The sequence below is a fragment of the Pseudorasbora parva genome, chromosome 18 (assembly GCF_024679245.1).
Source record: "Pseudorasbora parva isolate DD20220531a chromosome 18, ASM2467924v1, whole genome shotgun sequence".
Lineage (NCBI taxonomy): Eukaryota > Metazoa > Chordata > Actinopteri > Cypriniformes > Gobionidae > Pseudorasbora > Pseudorasbora parva.
This window is the reverse complement of record NC_090189.1, coordinates 43280685-43301083: the sequence shown is the minus strand read 5'-3', so window position 1 is coordinate 43301083 and position 20399 is coordinate 43280685. Positions and strand designations below refer to the sequence as shown.

Below are 20399 nucleotides of genomic sequence, written 5' to 3'. Positions count from 1 at the left end.
GTCCACTGCTTCCGCAGGTCCCCCAAGGTCTGGAATCGGTCCTTCTCCACAATCTTCCTCAGGGTCCGCTCACCTCTTCTCGTTGTGCAGCGTTTTTTGCCACACTTTTTCCTTCCCACAGACTTCCCACTGAGGTGCCTTGATACAGCACTCTGGGAACAGTCTATTCGTTCAGAAATGTCTTTCTGTGTCTTCCCCTCTCGCTTGAGGGTGTCAATGATGGCCTTCTGGACAGCAGTCAGGTCGGCAGTCTGACCCATGATTGCGGTTTTGAGTAATGAACCAGGCTGGGAGTTTTTAAAAGCCTCAGGAATCTTTTGCAGATGTTTAGAGTTCATTAGTTGATTCAGATGATTAGGTTAATAGCTCGTTTAGAGAACCTTTTCATGGTATGCTCATTTTTTGAGACAGGAATTTGGGGTTTTCATGAGCTGTGTGCCAAAATCATCAGTATTAAAACAATAAAAGACCTGAAATATTTCAGTTGGTGTGCAATGAATCTAAAATGTATTAAAGTTTAATTTTTATCATTACATTATGGAAAATAATGAACTTTATCACAATATGCTAATTATTTGAGAAGGACCTGTATATATATATATAAATAACTATATAACTTTTCTTTTGAAGGGGGGAGTGGGCCGACACCTTTGCCTCTTCATCATATGCCTCTTTATCATATGCATCTTCATCATATGCATCTTATCCTTTTGAATGATTTTTAATAACCTCATGAATTTAATAATCAGTTATTATCCTTTCAAAATAATGAATTATTTTGACAATAAATTTTATTTGATCATTAATACATTTAACTATTATTTTATATGATTTTGACTCTATGTCTGCTGTATGGTGTCTAATTTGCTTTCCAGAGACGGTCTGACAAAGACAGTCTGACCCCTATCTATGTGCCCTGACATAGATAGCCTGACCTCTATCTCTGGGTCCTGACCAACAGAGCCTTGGAGAGAAAGTTAGAACTTCCACGAGGTGAATCCTGCCTGTTGTTAGTAAACCCAGGACTGGAAGGGGTGGGAGGATTTGAGTCTCCCAATTGTGATTTCTTCCCATTTATATAGTGTGATTTTTCCCATTGATAGAAGTACATTTTTGTCTTTATATTTCTTTATATTTCTTTATAGAATGAGTAGATGATATTAGTCATACTTTTCTTTCTGGAGATGTGTTTGTCATGTGGTGTTGATATCTTGTCCTGTTGATAAGCTCACTGCTGCACTAACCTTGGAGGAGAGATGTGCCCTAGAGTCTTGTGTGTGTGTGTGTGTGTGTGTGTGTTACATGTTCTGTGCAGGTCTATGGAATGGATTGGACCGCTTTTCTCACACCCTAGACCTCTTGGCGTCTTTCTAGGACTCCCCTGAAGTCAACACTACCCCAATCTTGGGATTGTCTGATGTATACATCCTGATTAACAACAACAACATCTCCTATCTATTCTCATGTGACACATTGTTTAGACTTTATGCCAATCAGTAATATTCCACGTGTTTGTAATGATGTAAATCATGCCCTTGAAATTGGTATAACTGGTGTGGTAATTTTGTGTAGAGTAGAGTCTGGCCTGACACCGCCCTGAGAGACTCTGAAGCTGACTCTACTGATGAAACTGCAAACTATTCTTCAGTAAAATTCTCTCCGATGATTGAACATCCTGACTCCTGGTCTTCATTTCGCATATCTGGTCTATGGGTCAAAACTGTAACCCCTAACAGTTTTTGGTGGAGGATGCGCGGGCAATAATTCCTTGGTGACACCTCTGGCAAAACAACAAATAAGGTAGTATTTATTTATTTTATTGTTTGGATAAGGTTATCTGAATGGAAGATTGGTAAAGGGGAACGAGAGAGCTTCACTTCGATAGGAGTGAGGAGTTAATTATACTTGTGTGATAGTATAAAAAAAAGTCGCTGATGGCATCGTTACGGTTAACGGTAGAAGGCAGTGCATTGAAGCGTACTTAAGAAAGGGGTCCCCGGTGGGCATTGAGTGCAGTCACTACCCCTACAGGAGTACGTCCCTGGAACGGTGTGTGAGTCCAGTAGGCATCGCAAACCTGCGCCAGTCTCTTCCATTCAGATAAAGGGATCCCCTTGTTTAAACAAGTAAAATAGATTCAGGAGTTGTTTGCCAGGGGTGCATCTGGAACGATACCGAGTAGAATAAAATAAGACCCAAATTGGTAAGGACCAGAATATGTGACCAGGAGTAAAAAGATACTTTGTGGTTTCATGAGTAGAACTCACTTCTATTCTATTAATAACTAATTTGAGGATAAAAATAAGATTCATTGCCTTACGTTGCTAAAAACCTTTTTTGTGATCAAGAAAAGATTGTTTAGAAACTGAATAGGCGTCAGATAAACCCAAATTTATAGCCGTTTGTGCTCGCTGTAAAATGGGAGGCGTACCAATGAAATCAATCCCTAATGGGGCTAATGAATGGTACGACCTGGATGCACGTGACAGAATAGCAAAATTAAAGGAAGTGCAGGTGAGCCATGATCAGGGAGGTTTTAATAAGGGGCTGGGAAAGTTTTGTGACAAAGTAGAAAATGCTGCCAAGTCTCTTCCTCCCTCTATCCCGACTGACTCTTACCAGGAAGTGCAGGTGGCCCCCACTCAGGGATCCGCCCCACTTCCTGATAACAGAGAGGAGGGACTGCATGAAAAGGCACGCCCAATATTGAATGCACAGGTTGAAATCCCTCCCTCGTGCAACCCAGAGGATCTTTCCGCACAAGTAAAAAGTAAATTAACCACAGAGGTCAAAAATATCAGATTGTCCTCTGTTGAGGCAAATAAACCCAGAAAAACAGTCTTTGCCGCCCCAATCCGACATTCGGAGTGGGACGACCAGAACACTGAAATGGGGGCTGGGCATGAATATGGGTCATTGACCAGACTAACCCCAGCTGAGAAAAATAGTTTGCTTGTGGGGATAGAACCTTTCAAACTGTACAGCCCAAATAAAGTTTTATGGGATAAGATAGAAGCCATTGCCAGACAACAAAATCTGGGCATTGCTGACATACAAGCACTGGTGGAAGGATTAATTCCTACCAGTAAACTGAAAGCTGTACAAACAATTAGACCCCACCCCTTCGTTCCTTCAGACTGGACTGAGTACTGCGAGGCCTACACCACTTACAAGTATGAGGTTGAAGAACTTTTAGGTCAGGGGTCATACCCCTGGACCAGTGTAACCCAGGTCAAACAGAGAGTAGGGGAAAGCCCTTTAGAATATGCTGACCGTTTTCGCATAGCCTATAAAACTTACTGTGCTGTAAACTGTAAGCCTGTAGATTGTGATTGTTCCATTGTCCTTGAATCAGGCACAGGCAGCCTGAACATGCTTCCCTTATCTCAATCTGGCCACCATTGTAAACAGAGATGCACAGTTGACAAAGAGACTGAAACTCAACCTGAGTGGAAGTTTTTGATTTCTAAATGTCCTGATGTTTGGGTAAAAGATACATTTGATTGTGAGCTTGCCCAAGTTCAGCCACTGAGCATCCCAGGACCCATGCATGTAGCCAAACGACAATACCCTTTAAGAAATGAGGCTCGAGAAGTTGCGAAGAGTGTGGTAGACAAATTATGCAAACGGGGTATCATAATACCATGCACCTCTCCGACAAATTCACCGATATGGTCCGTGAAAAAGAGGGACAACTCTTGGGGTCTCCCGATAGACTTCACCGCGTTAAATGCAGCTTCCGAAAAGATGCACCCCCTTGTCACGAACCCCGCCATGATCCTTTATGAAATAGGGTCTGAACACTGTTATTTCACTGCACTGGATATTTCTAACACTTTCTGGACTTGCCCTCTAGCCAAGGAGGACCCAGGAAAGTTTGCTTTCACCTGCAGGGGTCGCCAATGGACATGGTGCCGTTTGCCACAAAGATTCTGCAACTCTCCAACCCTGTTTCATCAGGTACTGGCATCCTTCATTGATCCGGTAAGAAAGACTTTTGAAAATGATGGATCATTTGTCCTACAATATGTGGATGACATTTTGATTGCCAGCCCAAGCAAATTCAAACATTTAACTGCTGTACGAACTGTTTTGAATGCCCTGAAAGACGGGGGATTCAAAGCCAACTTGAAAAAGGCACAGCTGGCACTGCCCGAAGTGACTTATTTAGGGCAGATTGTCAGGGTGCACGACCGACGAATCACTCCAGAAATAGTCAAAGCCATCGTCGAACTTCCAAAGCCAAACATGGTTACTGGTCTAAGGCAGGTAATGGATTTTCTGAATTACTGCCGCCAGTATGTTCCTGAATACACTGAACTGTCTAAACCCCTCACAGAATCTCTTAAAGGGGGAAAACCTGGATCCGACCTGATCGACTGGACGGAGGAGATGGAGGAGGTGTTCGTGAGTATCAAAGAAACTCTCACTTCCTCCCCAGCACTGAGACATGCTGACAGCAGCCAACCTTTTCACCTGTGGACATGGGTGGGAACCCGATCATACTCTGCTGGCCTTGGCCAGAGAGTTCCAGGCCGAAATTCCTACGGAATGGTAGGATATTATTCTGCTCCTATTCCTGTTTCTATGGCAGGTCAGCACACCTGCCTGCTGACATGTGACTGTGCAGAATGGGCTGGGAAAGCCACGGAGGACATTGTGAGACATCAAAAGGTGATACTGCACACAAGACATCAGATTTTGAAGTTACTGACAAACACTTGCTTGAGCTCTATTTTAAATCAAAGACGAGTGAAGGGGGAAACCACTCTTCTGAGGAAGAATGTGGAAATTCAAATTGACAATGAAAATGCTGTAAACCCTGCCTCCTTGCTTCCAGAAGAAGGAACTGCCCACAACTGTGTCCATCTGATCGAGAATGACAGCCAGAGCCCTCTCCAGGCCGAACCATTATCTGATGCCATGAACTTGTTTGTTGACAGGTCCAGTTTTCATGAACAAGGACAACGCTCCACAGGCTGGGCTATGGTAAACGAACATTATGAGACTGTTGAATGTGACTCTCTTTCAGGGGGAGGGGCTCAGGTGGCAGATCTGGTCACTCTCACGCGTAAACTTCAATATGGCAAGGCCTTCGGGACGGTCCATGATTTCGGACCTGTGTGGAAACGACAGGGGTTCCCTATCACCCCTAGTTTACCCATCTCTCATCAAAAGCAGGTACAGAAACTCATGTCTGCCTGTGATTTTCCTGCAGAAGGAGCTGTTATCAAAAGAACAGGACACTCTACTGATAACGCCCCAGAATCCAAGGGCAACCAAGCTGCTGATGCTTCTGCCAGGCTGGCTGCACAACAGACAGAGACATGTGTGAGTGTAATGGCTATCTCTCCCCAGGAGAGTGAGCCACCCCGAGACATTTATGCACAGGATAAAGATCCTGAAGTAACAGAGCAATGGACAAAACTTGGTGCACTGATGAACTCAGATGAACTTTGGAAATTCAATGAACGTTTTGTCTGCCCTGTTTCTGCTCGAACCCAGCTCATGTCGTTATATCAAGGGTTGGCACATGCTGGGCCTGAGAAACCATATGCAATGATTTCTAAAACATGGTGGTGGCCAGAGATGAGAGCTTCTTGCAGGGATTTTTGCAGATGTTTAGTTTGCTTTAAGGTTAATTCTTTAGCTAAGCTAAATATCCCCTTAGGTCACGCCCCATGTCCCCAGGGTCCGTGGACCCATCTTCAGATTGACTTCACTCTACCCCCTAGTGGGGGCTTTTCATACATCTTAATGATTGTTGATTTGTTCTCCAGATGGGTAGAGGCTTTCCAGTTCAAGAACTGCACTGCAGATGCAACTGCCTTGATGCATCTGCACATGCTCAAACTAATCGTTGACATAACTGTTTGGATGTGTGTGTTCGTTTTAGTCTTCTCTATCTGTGCAGGTCCTCTTGCTGAGGAGCAAGCTGAATCCTGCCGAGGAGGACAGGAGGATGCTGACACTAACGAACAATCTGAGAAGCAAGCTGACAAAGAAACATGTTGTACCCCTAATGTGAGTGGAAGGTGTGAGAGCCTCGGAATGGGGACTGGTCTTTTTAGTGGCCAGCATGTCCGTGATGAGGTGAAGAGACAAGTGTGACCCGTCAGGGAAGCATGAGTCACCACTCAACCTTCCATAGAGACCTCACTTGTAGACCAGACGTGGCGGTATTGGACCCCACATTGGTCTTAAAACGGGGGATTGAAGGGGGGAGTGGGCCGACACCCTTGCCTCTTCATCATATGCCTCTTTATCATATGCATCTTCATCATATGCATCTTATCCTTTTGAATGATTTTTAATAACCTCATGAATTTAATAATCAGTTATTATCCTTTCAAAATAATGAATTATTTTGACAATAAATTTTATTTGATCATTAATACATTTAACTATTATTTAATATGATTTTGACTCTATGTCTGCTGTATGGTGTCTAATTTGCTTTCCAGAGACGGTCTGACAAAGACAGTCTGACCCCTATCTATGTGCCCTGACATAGATAGCCTGACCTCTATCTCTGGGTCCTGACCAACAGAGCCTTGGAGAGAAAGTTAGAACTTCCACGAGGTGAATCCTGCCTGTTGTTAGTAAACCCAGGACTGGAAGGGGTGGGAGGATTTGAGTCTCCCAATTGTGATTTCTTCCCATTTATATAGTGTGATTTTTCCCATTGATAGAAGTACATTTTTGTCTTTATATTTCTTTATATTTCTTTATAGAATGAGTAGATGATATTAGTCATACTTTTCTTTCTGGAGATGTGTTTGTCATGTGGTGTTGGTATCTTGTCCTGTTGATAAGCTCACTGCTGCACTAACCTTGGAGGAGAGATGTGCCCTAGAGTCTTGTGTGTGTGTGTGTGTGTGTGTGTGTTACATGTTCTGTGCAGGTCTATGGAATGGATTGGACCGCTTTTCTCACACCCTAGACCTCTTGGCGTCTTTCTAGGACTCCCCTGAAGTCAACACTACCCCAATCTTGGGATTGTCTGATGTATACATCCTGATTAACAACAACAACATCTCCTATCTATTCTCATGTGACACATTGTTTAGACTTTATGCCAATCAGTAATATTCCACGTGTTTGTAATGATGTAAATCATGCCCTTGAAATTGGTATAACTGGTGTGGTAATTTTGTGTAGAGTAGAGTCTGGCCTGACACCGCCCTGAGAGACTCTGAAGCTGACTCTACTGATGAAACTGCAAACTATTCTTCAGTAAAATTCTCTCCGATGATTGAACATCCTGACTCCTGGTCTTCATTTCGCATATCTGGTCTATGGGTCAAAACTGTAACCCCTAACACTTTATATTTGTGCTTTTGTCTTTATTTTCATTACTTTAATAAAATTAAACTTGCTTATTGCTTATGCTTATTCTATTTGTATCGAAATAAACATCAATACGATTTCCTTTATTGTAGTAACATTTTAATAAAACATACATATTCAAAACATACGTATTCTAGCTGTATTACAAAGTAAACTAAAGAAAATTAAAGCCCACATTACTGATTATGTGAAGGTAAGAAATATTGAACACAAAACCACAACTCATTTGAATCATTACTAAACCAATCAGAACATGTTTACACCACTAACAGCATTCCCACACACCAATAAGAGCTGGAATACTAAATACAGTACAAAAGTAACTATTACAAGTTGCGTAATGATTGACATGTGTGATTAAAGAGTGCATGTTTCATGAGTGAATCTAGAGTCATGCACGCGTTATAGAAAGCGGAAGTTCTTTGGTGGACAATATCACTGAAAATATTGCACTCTTCATTATAAATCAAGCTTATGAAACAGGCCTACTAACAACCCGACATGACATGCAGTGACATTCAGTGACCACAGAGCGCCAGAGCGGAGCTGGACTTGTACATTACACATACAGTATGTACAGTAACAGAGAGTTCATGGACAGATGAAGCTCATGAGTATGACGGGAGTAAGGACAGGCCACTCCGGGACGGATTGGCCTCAGGACACACGGCAGCCCGGGAAAACTCCTCCGGTGACATGACGGCGACCGGTGGAGGCGTTTTTTGGTTCCGGATGGGGAAGCCGCTGAGGAGGAACTGGGGAGCTTGTAACAACATTTTTGGTGTTCTAGACCAAAAGAAAATAGACATGATTTCATGAGAAAAACACAATCTGAGGCTTACCATACAAACGTTTCAATAAAGAAAGGTGAAGACCAACACGAAAGGCCCCGATATACTCACGGCAAAGTTCAGTTTTGTTCTTCGCTTTTGGGTAAAAAGAAGTTTGAAATAGCTGATCAGCGTTTATACTGTTAATGAACATCACCACATTAGATGAATATGTAAATATGGGTTGCACTTTTCTGTCAATAACGCTGCTTTCAAAATGTTGGGATCAAAAGTTTTCAAATTTTCAAACACCAATACAGACGTCAGCCAATCAGATCACCTATGCAAATACCGTAGCACAGACACTAGCAAATTGCGTTCCGGAAAAGTAGTATGATTGGCTATTGTCACTACGGTGACATGCAGCGTAACAAAATAAACAAAACTAAGATGAGAAAACAGCTGTTCAGAAAGCATCTGAACTGTAGAAAAGTCACACTTCAAAGAGGGTGGAGCCTGAGGAGCCACACCCACCTATTACATCATCACCACCGGCCAATAGGAGTTCAGAGGCGTTTACCAGCCGGAGTTTACAAATGTCGTTTTCGCCTGATTTTGTTTGTTTGAAGTATATCGGGGCCTTAGCAAAAAACAGATAGACAGAACTTGGAAAAGCATGGACAGAAATATATCATGAAACAGTGAGAAAACATTAATGGGTTAATAAACCAAAAAAAAGTACAATATGTCATCATTTACACACCTTTGTGTTGTTTTTAACTCAAAGTTTAAAGTTGGTTACAGAAAATCGCTGGACTGACCAACAGAAAGGTGCTTGGTTTTAACGTGACTTACACTACACTATTAGCAATTATTTCGAGAATATTTATTTATTTAATTGAGCTAATATGGTCACATCTTAATGCATGACTTTCCCCCCAAACAAGCTCAGCGCAAATTCCTCCCCAGCACCGATTCTAAAGATGTCATTGCTCATGTCGATCATAGTGCTACACTAACCCTAATCTTAACCAATGAGATTGGCCTCAGGGTTTGCACTGAACTGCTTTGGGGAAACTGGGCGTCCTTAACAAACTGGGTGTCACGTTAATATTGTCTTTTGTCAGCACTCATGTGAAATTAGTTAATATGACTCATGTCATCTGAAGTCAGTGTCAGGAATAGACTCGAATGTAAGCCGATATTCACTGAAGCTCTCAAATCTATCCGCTCCTTCAGTCTGACCTTACGTCACCATTTCCGGATCCAAACTCTCTATTAGATGCAACAAAAGGTAGACTCAAACTCTACTAAACAATCACCATCCTAACCCCTTATCTTCATGGTGATCCCAGATTAGTCATTCATATTTTATGAATTGCTAAAGCCCGGGGACTGTATTTTATATGTGCAATACAAAGAGTGCTCTGTTGAGATTAGGGTTACAGAAGGGGCTGAATAGCTGCAGTAAATTTCATGAAAATTTATAAAAGTTTCTGAAAATGTCCCAAAAATCCTGAAAAGTTTCTGAAAAATGTTCAACACTACTTGAGATAGTATTCTCAGTTGAAATCATAGACTGTAAAAAAATATGGACGTAGTGTCCGTGACTCCACCCATAGGATTCTGAAGAGCCGTTTTGAAGCGTAAAGTAGAGTCAAGCTGGCCGTCGCCATCTTAGTCCGTCACGTCATCACTTGCACTCCCAGATAACTGACAATGGGCAAAGAGGCGGGAAGTGGGCGGTGCTTAGGTGACGCAATGACTAACAGACAGCGGACAAACGGCAATCCACCTGTCACTCAAAGTGGCCACACCCTTAATTATGCAGAACTTTATGGCTTTATATAATGTAAACGAAACAAAGTTATAACCCACCCCCCTCCTCTCCTCCTCATAGTCGTCATGAAGGGCAAAATTAGCCGTATAGACCAAAACCACAGTTTGTACCAGGCTGTAAACATGTTTTTTTCTGCTGTAAAGTTGGGAATTTTAACATGGGGCTCAATGAGATTCTGCTCCTTCTGGAGCCGCTCTAGTGGCCAGTCGTGGAACTGCAGTGTAAGTCACTTCTGTATCAGCTTCAACAGAAACTGGAGGAGGAGACGTTTGGTCCTAATGGACATGGAAACGTTATTCCTTACATCATAACTTCACTAAATACTCACACTAGTTGCTCCTGGGTGGCTCGCCACTAATTGTAATTTGAGTACTGCTATGATACTTCCCTGACACTTATATGCAAAACAACAGTTTGCGTGAGAGACGGCAGTGAAGATTGATGTGTGTGTGCGTGGGATGAGTATGCACTACAGTAAAGAAGAGTGACTTTACTCTGCAGCCGCTTCCTCCTTGAGCGTAGCGTCACACGCCGCAGGTCTGCTCATGATGCTGTAGGGGAAGGCCGCTCCGCTGCAGGCGCTGTAGCCCAATTTCCCCAGCCGAGACGGGCTCTTGATGCTGCCGGGCGGCCGACCGGGACTCACTTTATAGCCCGCGGCTTTGGTGGTGCCTAGGGGCCGGCCCGGACTGGTCTTAAACCCGGCGGCCTTGGTGGTGCCCAGGGGTCGGCCTGTGCTGGTTCTGTATCCGGCTGATTTGGTGGTTCCCGCCGGCCGGCCGCGTTTGCCAGATCTCCCCGACGCCTTCTTCTTGGAGTCCCCGCTCTTGGTGTTTTGCTGAGCGGGCCCCTGGACTAGACCCTCGCTGCAGTCCTGCCTGTGGCACGAGCTGGGTTTGAGGATGGCCGGCGGCGGCGGAGGAAGGTACGCGAAGCACATCTGCCGAGAGCGCGGAGGAGGAGGGGAAGACTGATAAAACTTGGTGGGGCAGAGATCAAAGTGGCTCGGCGAGAGTCTGCCGTCCTCCGCTAAACACGAGGGTCTGCCGTCCACGCAGTATTCACTGCTGCTGCTGCTGGACACCTGACGCATCATTTTCTGTGAGACAAAGAGTCGGTTCTGGTGTGGTTAAAGATCCCATGAATCAGCCTATTTCCTGTTGAAACAGGAAGCTACGGTATGGACTCTTTCATTTGATTGGACAAAACCTTGCAGTGTGAGATGACTCATCATTGTTTCTTAAAGGGTTAGAAGATAATCCCATGATTTACTCACCCTCGAGCCATCCTATAGGTGTATACACTGCAAAAAAGGCGTTCCTTACTTAGTATTAGTCTTAGTCTTGTTCCTAGTCAAAATATCCAAAAATTCTTAAAACAAGAAACATTTAGAAGTCCAAATTATTGTCTTGTTTTGGGGGAAAAAATAACTCAAAATGAAGAGAGTTTTTGCTTAAAATAAGATAAATAATCTGCCAATGGGGTGAGAAAAATAATCTTAATTCAAACAGAAAACAAGATTATTTTTCTCACCCCATTGGCAGATTATTTATCTTATTTTAAGCAAAAACTCTCTTCATTTTGAGTTATTTTTTCCCCCAAAACAAGACAATAATTTGGACTTATAAATGTTTCATAATGTAAGGATTTTTAGATATTTTGACTAGAAACAAGACAAAAATACTAAGTAAGAAGAGCTTTTTTTTGCAGTGTATGACTTTATTATTTTAACAAAACACAATTTGAGTTCTATGAATAATATCCTGGCTCTTCCCCGGTCTATAATGGCAGTGAATGGGCTCCAGTAATCCACACAGCTCCAGGGGTTAATAAAGGCCTTCTGAACTGGAGAACAATATCAATATATATAGCTCAGTTGGGGACACTAACACTATGATCTAACTTATTCAACTAAATATACAAATACAATTAATACATTAGGTCTTATTTAATTCTATAAACTATAATACTGATCTGCCAACATTGTCTCTCTATGATAAATTAAAATAAGCTGATAACATCACTGTTTACTCCAGAACGACTGTACAGCCAAATCTAATTCTGCTGCAGTATTGTCCTGTTTAACACTGAAGCTGCTCTGACATAAAGATGACTGATTGATTGATTGATTGATTGATTGATTGATTGATTGATTGATTGATTGATTGTTGAAGAGTGACCTCCGACCAAAAATGTTTTTAAAGAGAAATGGGGGAGTTAGTTTAAACCACGAGGCATCGACTCCGAGCTTATGCTGCTCCTACATCCAATGTCATGCGTTGGGTCAGAGGTCACTTGTCATGCGTTAGGACAGAGGTCAGTTGTCATGCGTTGGGTCAGAGGTCACTTGTCATGCGTTAGGTCAGAGATCAATAGAGTGCCGAAGTCTTGACGTCACTCTGTAGGCCAACCCGGAAGTTCGCGGCGCATGGGTTCCCTCGATCATAAGCCGATGCATTTTCCCCATAGACTTTTGGACAATCGCAAAAAATAAGATCTGTGTTCAACAAAGAGTTATGACCCTTACACGTTTGGTCTATCAAGATAATCTTTACAAGTGAATCCAACATGTACACCGTTTGAAGCCTAAATAAAGCCGTCAGATATAAAATGCTAACGGTAGGCTATAAACGGACTACAGCACACAGTCCCGGATCTACGTCATCATCAAGCGTCCTCAAACTTTATTTAAAAACACGTTTGCTCATTATGATCTGCGCTGTATGAACACTTATCCACTTCTTCATGAGAAATATTGCTCATTCGTTTTTTCCAAAAATGTTAGAAACTAATTGGGTTTATGTGTGCCGATCTGAGATTTGATTTCTCGTTTGTTAATGTTTTATTTATTTGTTTATTATTTTGTTAGTTTATATAAACCTTAATATTATTGTCTTTGTGATTAAGATTAGGCTATTATGCCTGATCATCGTGTCCCAAATAGACTTTAAAGATGATCTTTCACTGTATTATGTTTGATTGTATGTTTGCATACCATTTGCTAATTCGCCAGGATTTTTTTATATTTTATTATTTTTATTAAACATTTACTAACAGAATTCAAAAGTGAATGAAACGCGGGCTGGTGAGATTTCCCGTTTGTCACGATGACTTCTAAAGTCCCGACCAAAGGATGTAGTCCCTTTTAGCAACCGCCGTTTTTAAGACACAATAAAGTTTAAAAAAAAAAATCACAAGCAGGTTAGAACGAGTGTGTTTTATGTCATAGATCAAAACGTGAAAATAATTAGAGGCTTTGTTAACCACAGACCTTATTTCAGGCGATTTAGCAAAAACCCATTCAAAAAACCCGTAGACTTTAGAGCGAGGGAACCGGAAGTGCTAAAATGCTAACTCACTTCCGCGTTTTGGCCTACAAAGTGAGGTCATGGCTTCGGCACTCTATTGTCATCTGCCGGGTCAGAGGTCACTTGTCATGCATTAGGTCAGAGGTCACTTGCCATGGGTTAGATAAAAGATCAATTGTCATGTGTCGGGTCAGAGGTCACTTGTCATGCGTTAGGTCTGAGGTCGCTTGTAATGTGTCGGGTCAGAGGTTGCACGTTATATGTCAGGTCAGAGGTCGTCTACTCTCACCTGAGCTTACGCTACTCCTACATCACTAATCATATGTTGGGTCAGAGGTCGCCCGTCATGCATCGGGTCAGATGTTGCTCATCATGCACCAGGTCAGAGGTCGCTCATCATGCATCGGGTCAGAGGTCGTCTACTCTTACCTGAGCTTATGCTACTCCTACATATGTTCTGCGTTGGTTCAGAGGTCACCCGTCATGCATCGGGTCAGAGGTCGCTCGTCATGCATTAGATCTCGCTCCCTTAAGGGTCTGTCCATATAAACTTCCCTTGAGGAAGTGGAACGCATTTCAAAATGGCTGCAAGGGGAAGTGCTTAGGGAAGTTTGCAAGTGTGTCTAAAAGTGGAGTGGAACACAGCACTGCATCCTACGTCATGTGTCGGGTCAGAGGTCGCTCATCATGCATCGGGTCAGGAATATATCATGGAATAATCTTCATTTTTAGGGTGAACTATCACTTTAAGGCCAACACCAAGAACTTTAACGATTATGGATCATATTAAATGCTTTAAATGCTGGAGCTCTGGATTCTGACTGGTCGTCTATGTTTTTCATCAGATATAAAAAACATGATTCTTAAAAAGATATTATTATTATTCCATGCCATTATCGTTATCGTTGTGATGGGGATAATTATGAAAATGTAATAGTTATTGTTATCAGCGTTTGTGTGAACATACCATAATAACCTAGAAGATACTTGATCTGTTTTCTTCTAATGTATTTAAATGCATATGGTCAGATTTTAGGCTGACCTGATCAAGCTCATTGTGATTTCACGGGGTCTTCAAGTGTTGGTTTTAAACTCTTTTAGACAACAGAACTGACTGAGCATCTTCATTACGTGTGTGTGCGTGTGTGTGTGAGTGAGCACATCTTCTGCTTTAGGAGGTATTATAATAGTTAAAGACAGATCATGCATCAGTCAGGGCTATATGAGCAAGCACAGCTCATTATAAAGACACACAGCTGTCATCTGCACATCACAAAGCCTCTATTGTTGTCCTCTGTGTGTCTCATTAATAACAGAGATAACGTCAAACATACATTTGATTTGATCAAATACACATTTCAGCCCATGCACACTTACAGAAACATCATTTGTGTTTAAAGAGATGATGAATGACTGTACCTCGCGTTAATGTCGACAGCGGAACGGAAAGGGTTAAATGTGACATTTCTGTCCCATTTTCAGTGAATTTGGGACTGAATAGGACGAAGCTCGGCGAATAAGATCAAAGAGATGGACGTTCGCCTTGATGTTCAGAAAACGTGGCAAAGCTTTCCTCCTTATTACATGAGATGCTTTAGAAACGCGCGTCAGCCATTGATATTAAATATTAAGATATCAAAAGCGCGCATGCGCACTGAGTGCTGCGCGCAGCGTATGGAGCTGTGGAGAAATGGAGGAGAATAATTAATGTGGCACGATGGAGATAAATAATGCCTGATATGTTTTAACTCTTCACGGTGTGTTTTTAATTCAGCGAGTGCATTATTGAGGAGTCGCTGCTGACACGCGGCGGCCATTACTGTTCTCCGCGTTTGTCAGAACGGACCAATCACAGGCGAGCGCGGTTACTGATCGAGTACAGCATTCCAGGGGCGGGGTTACGTGTTGATTGACAGGTGTCACATTTTGAGCTCAACCAATCAAACAGTGCACAGTTCACTTCAGAATTAAAGATTCCTGATAGTTTCCTCATCCCAGATGTTCATGACTTTCTTCAGTGGAAAAGAAATGAAGTTTTTTGAGGAAATCATTCCAGGATTGTTCTCCTCATAATGGCCTTCAATGGGAACCAGCGGCTGAAGGTCCAAATCAATGAGGAAGAGCTTCAGAGACTCTGATGATCCAGAGGAATAGAGTCTGAATAGAGATTTTCCTCCTGCGTCATGTGACCTTTCTGACGTGATGATGTCACAGGCCTGATGAAGAACAGCACTGGAGTCGAGCGTTTGAGGTTAACGTGTGTAAATGTGTGTTAGTGCAGTAAATGTGTGATGGTTTGGCTTCATCTCTTCTCTGATGACGAGGGCGGGGCCACCGGTCACTGACTTGAGATCAGCCAATAGCAGTACAGCTCCTGACAGATCCTTAGTGTGTGTACGCACCGGCTTCGCATTAAAATGTGTCCTTACGTCGCCTAACACTCGACCACATGACAATACGAGACCATAGAAAACTCACCATCCTTATAAATATCTAAAAGATGACTTTATTTCATGCTGCAAATGACAAACAGAAATCAAATAATGAACAAGTGAAATATATACAAGGAAAAAAAACGCTTTATTTCCAAATGAAGACCACAATTACAGGGAGATTTCTAAAATATGCAAACAATGGGTAAAAACGTCCAGATCCAATCTGAGGACAAAACAAAAGCATTGTGTGAGCGGAGACGCGAGGGCCGAGTCTACAGGACCTTGTATCGGCCTTTGCTGGTCGGCTGGTACGAGTTTTGCTGCAGGGAGACAGAAAGACAAACCGTCAGTGGATGCTCAGTAATCTCAGGTGTGTGTGTGTGTGTGTGTTGTTCAGTAATCTCAGGTGTGTGTGTGTGCTCGGTAATCTAAGCACAGGTGTGTATGTTCAGTAATCAAAGCACAGGTGTGTGTGTTCGGTAATCTAAGCACAGGTGTGTGTGTTCGGTAATCTAAGCACAGGTGTGTGTGTTCAGTAATCTAAGCACAGGTGTGTGTGCTCAGTAATCTCAGGTGTGTGTGTGTGTGCTCGGTAATCTAGCACAGGTGTGTGTGTTCGGTAATCTAAGCACAGGTGTGTGTGCTCAGTAATCTCAGGTGTGTGTGTGTGCTCGGTAATCTAGCACAGGTGTGTGTGTTCGGTAATCTAAGCACAGGTGTGTGTGTTCGGTAATCTCAGGTGTGTGTGTGTGCTCAGTAATCTCAGGTGTGTGTGTGTGCTCAGTAATCTAGCACAGGTGTGTGTGTTCGGTAATCTAAGCACAGGTGTGTGTGTTCGGTAATCTAAGCACAGGTGTGTGTGTTCGGTAATCTAAGCACAGGTGTGTGTGTGTTCAGTAATCTAAGCACAGGTGTGTGTGTGTTCAGTAATCTAAGCACAGGTGTATGTGTTCAGTAATCTAAACACAGGTGTGTGTGTTCAGTAATCTAAGCACAGGTGTATGTGTTCAGTAATCTAAGCACAGGTGTGTGTGTGTTCAGTAATCTAAGCACAGGTGTATGTGTTCAGTAATCTAAGCACAGGTGTGTGTGTGTTCAGTAATCTAAGCACAGGTGTGTGTGTTCAGTAATCTAAGCACAGGTGTATGTGTTCAGTAATCTAAGCACACGTGTGTGTGTTCGGTAATCTCAGGTGTGTGTGTGTGCTCAGTAATCTCAGGTGTGTGTGTGTGCTCAGTAATCTAGCACAGGTGTGTGTGTTCGGTAATCTAAGCACAGGTGTGTGTGTTCGGTAATCTAAGCACAGGTGTGTGTGTTCAGTAATCTAAGCACAGGTGTGTGTGTGTTCAGTAATCTAAGCACAGGTGTATGTGTTCAGTAATCTAAGCACAGGTGTGTGTGTTCAGTAATCTAAGCACAGGTGTGTGTGTTCAGTAATCTAAGCACAGGTGTGTGTGTTCAGTAATCTAAGCACAGGTGTGTGTGTTCAGTAATCTAAGCACAGGTGTGTGTGTTCAGTAATCTAAGCACAGGTGTGTGTGTTCAGTAATCTAAGCACAGGTGTGTGTGTTCAGTAATCTAAGCACAGGTGTGTGTGTTCAGTAATCTAAGCACAGGTGTGTGTGTGTTCAGTAATCTAAGCACAGGTGTGTGTGTTCAGTAATCTAAGCACAGGTGTGTGTGTTCAGTAATCTAGCACAGGTGTGTGTGTTCAGTAATCTAGCACAGGTGTGTGTGTTCAGTAATCTAAGCACAGGTGTGTGTGTTCAGTAATCTAGCACAGGTGTGTGTGTTCAGTAATCTAGCACAGGTGTGTGTGTTCAGTAATCTAGCACAGGTGTGTGTGTTCAGTAATCTAGCACAGGTGTTTGTGTTCAGTAATCTAGCACAGGTGTGTGTGTTCGGTAATCTAAGCACGGGTGTGTGTGTTCGGTAATCTAAGCACAGGTGTGTGTGTTCAGTAATCTAAGCACAGGTGTGTGTGTGTTCAGTAATCTAAGCACAGGTGTGTGTGTGTTCAGTAATCTAAGCACAGGTGTATGTGTTCAGTAATCTAAGCACAGGTGTGTGTGTGTTCAGTAATCTAAGCACAGGTGTATGTGTTCAGTAATCTAAGCACAGGTGTGTGTGTTCAGTAATCTAAGCACAGGTGTGTGTGTTCAGTAATCTAAGCACAGGTGTATGTGTTCAGTAATCTAAGCACAGGTGTGTATGTGTTCAGTAATCTAAGCACAGGTGTGTGTGTTCAGTAATCTAAGCACAGGTGTGTGTTCAGTAATCTAAGCACAGGTGTGTGTGTTCAGTAATCTAAGCACAGGTGTATGTGTTCAGTAATCTAAGCACAGGTGTGTGTGTTCAGTAATCTAAGCACAGGTGTGTGTGTTCCGTAATCTAGCACAGGTGTGTGTGTTCAGTAATCTAAGCACAGGTGTGTGTGTGTTCAGTAATCTAAGCACAGGTGTGTGTGTGTTCAGTAATCTAAGCACAGGTGTGTGTGTTCAGTAATCTAAGCACAGGTGTGTGTGTTCAGTAATCTAAGCACAGGTGTGTGTGTGTTCAGTAATCTAAGCACAGGTGTGTGTGTGTTCAGTAATCTAAGCACAGGTGTGTGTGTGTTCAGTAGTCTAAGCACAGGTGTGTGTGTTCAGTAATCTAAGCACAGGTGTGTGTGTTCAGTAATCTAAGCACAGGTGTATGTGTTCAGTAATCTAAGCACAGGTGTGTGTGTGTGTGTGTGTGTGTGTGTGTTCAGTAATCTAAGCACAGGTGTATGTGTTCAGTAATCTAAGCACAGGTGTATGTGTTCAGTAATCTAAGCACAGGTGTGTGTGTGTGTGTGTTCAGTAATCTAAGCACAGGTGTATGTGTTCAGTAATCTAAGCACGGGTGTGTGTGTTCAGTAATCTAGCACAGGTGTGTGTGTTCAGTAATCTAAGCACAGGTGTGTGTGTGTTCAGTAATCTAAGCACAGGTGTGTGTGTGTTCAGTAATCTAAGCACAGGCGTGTGTGTGTTCAGTAATCTAAGCACAGGCGTGTGTGTGTTCAGTGATCTAACACAGGTGTGTGTGTGTGTGTTCGTGTGTGTGTGTGTTCGTGTGTGTGTTCAGACTCAGCGTACCAGGCGTATGAGCTCCTCTTTGATTAGGCGTGTGATCTCTGCTTTGGCCTTCTGCACGGCCAGCTCGTTGGCACCTGTAAACACACACACACACACACACACACACAGGTTCAGTCGCGGGTCACATGACTCATCTCATCAGAAGAGTGTGCACGTACTCTCGATGGCCAGGTAGATCTTGCGCTCTCCCTCTTTGGGCTCTTTGCCCGGGGGGAAGTATGTTCCTCTGATGGTGATGGCGGCCTCGGAGTACTCGCCGATGCGCTGAAGGGCCTCCTTCGACGTCACCTTCCACCGGGCCGTCTGCGGACACACACACACACACACACTCATTATGGGATTCTCTGGGAAGACATTAAGGCTTGTCCAAGGCGTGTTGAAAGGGCAAGTGAAAGAGAACATTACTAACTAAAACACCAATAACCACAGATAACCAGAGAACCACCAGAATGAGTCTGCAGCCATTAGTGTAAGTGCTGATCGACAGTGGATAATAATAATATATGATATATAATGAACCGATGGTGAGGTCGTGATGAGGAGAAGAGCGCCGCTCACACTGAGAAACTCAGCGGTAAACATTCACACTGTGGAGTTTTTATATCTTTAACATATGAGAGAGTTAAGCCACATCACGTGACCAAGAGCGCTGAATACATGACGCTGATTTCATATGACGCTTCCATAAATAAGCAATTAACATTAAATTACTCACATTTTAGATGCTTGTAGATATTGGCCTGAAGATGTTTAGATATTCATGTTTATGATATAACATGTTAAGGCATGAAGACTGTTTTTGTTCTGTTTCAGAAGCGAAAATAGTTTCAAAGTTGTCTGGCTATCACCAGACCAAGCTCAGTTTAAGATTGAACATTAGTCTGTTGAGTCTGCTTGTATTTTCTACTGCACAAGAAGCGTGATCAACTAGCATTATTTGAAGAACTTCATAAACAATTGGATAGTCCTTCAACCGATCAGAGCACTAGAGTCGTAATCAACGGGCAACGACCCATCGCTTCTCTATCTGTCATCGTGTTAAACCGCCAATAGCGCGCCAGGTGGATAAGCCACTCTGTGATTGGTTCCCGCAAAAGTGTAACAGAAGCAGTAGATTAACGTAGGTTTTCAGATCGAGTTGCCGGGCGAAATCAAATCGCTGGCAGATCAGGCTGGGTTTACCAGTCTAGTTCCAAACAGCAGAACTGTAACGCATCTCACAGCCAAAGTGTGTGTTACTGAATGATTCAGCATTTGAACGAATCGTTCAGTCAAAGATTCAATGACTCATTCATTAACAACAACCTGATTCCCGAACGTTTGAACGAATCATCATCCGTTGATTCGTTCTTCCCAACATTTTATATTAGAAGTGTACGGCTGGATTCTGGAATCTACTGCCGCTTCAATATATCTGTAAATATCCTAATTCAATTCATAATCAAAGCCTTAATCAATATTTATCTTTCTATATTATTATAATAATTCTTTCCAGTTATGATTTTGATTCAAGTTTCTTGTTTTCTAAAGTGTGTTCTCTGAGGAGTGACTGAGGGTCTGGCCTAGAGATGTGTGTG

The 20399-nt window shown here is 42.7% G+C and overlaps 2 protein-coding genes across 4 annotated transcripts in view; both read right to left on the bottom strand.

Moving 5' to 3' along the window:
- Window positions 1–7438: 7438 nt before the first annotated feature.
- Window positions 7439–15016, bottom strand: c18h5orf24 (chromosome 18 C5orf24 homolog). Of its 3 annotated transcripts, none has more exons than XM_067422709.1 (3): window positions 14688–15016; window positions 10455–11117; window positions 7439–8136 (listed from the first exon to the last, which is right to left on the bottom strand). In XM_067422709.1, the coding sequence occupies exons 2-3, from the start codon at window positions 11054–11056 to the stop codon at window positions 7959–7961; spliced, it is 780 nt and encodes a 259-aa protein (XP_067278810.1). In that variant the 5' UTR covers window positions 11057–11117; window positions 14688–15016; the 3' UTR covers window positions 7439–7958. The 3 variants fall into 3 exon arrangements, with proteins under 3 accessions (XP_067278810.1, XP_067278812.1, XP_067278809.1); XM_067422711.1 differs by having other exon boundaries at window positions 10455–11080; XM_067422708.1 differs by having other exon boundaries at window positions 10455–11059; window positions 14688–15014.
- Window positions 15017–15829: 813 nt separating this feature from the next.
- Window positions 15830–20399, bottom strand: part of ddx46 (DEAD (Asp-Glu-Ala-Asp) box polypeptide 46) — a 35676-nt gene continuing 31106 nt past the window's right edge. The window contains exons 21-23 of the mRNA XM_067423215.1: window positions 18981–19125; window positions 18823–18896; window positions 15830–16023 (exon numbers count right to left, since the gene is read on the bottom strand). Of these exons, the coding sequence (XP_067279316.1) occupies window positions 15976–16023; window positions 18823–18896; window positions 18981–19125 (267 nt within the window). The 3' untranslated portion in view covers window positions 15830–15975. The remainder of the gene's footprint in view (window positions 16024–18822; window positions 18897–18980; window positions 19126–20399) is intronic.

What these genes read in the sequence shown, in the direction of transcription:
- c18h5orf24 (XM_067422709.1), bottom strand. Translation starts at nt 11,056, where the DNA reads ATGATGCGTCAGGTGTCCAGCAGCAGCAGCAGTGAATACTGCGTGGAC. An exon ending in AAGGAGGAAGCGGCTGCAGA is followed by an intron (nt 8,137 to 10,454) that starts GTAAAGTCACTC and finishes CTTTTGGTCTAG; the next exon opens with AACACCAAAAATGTTGTTAC.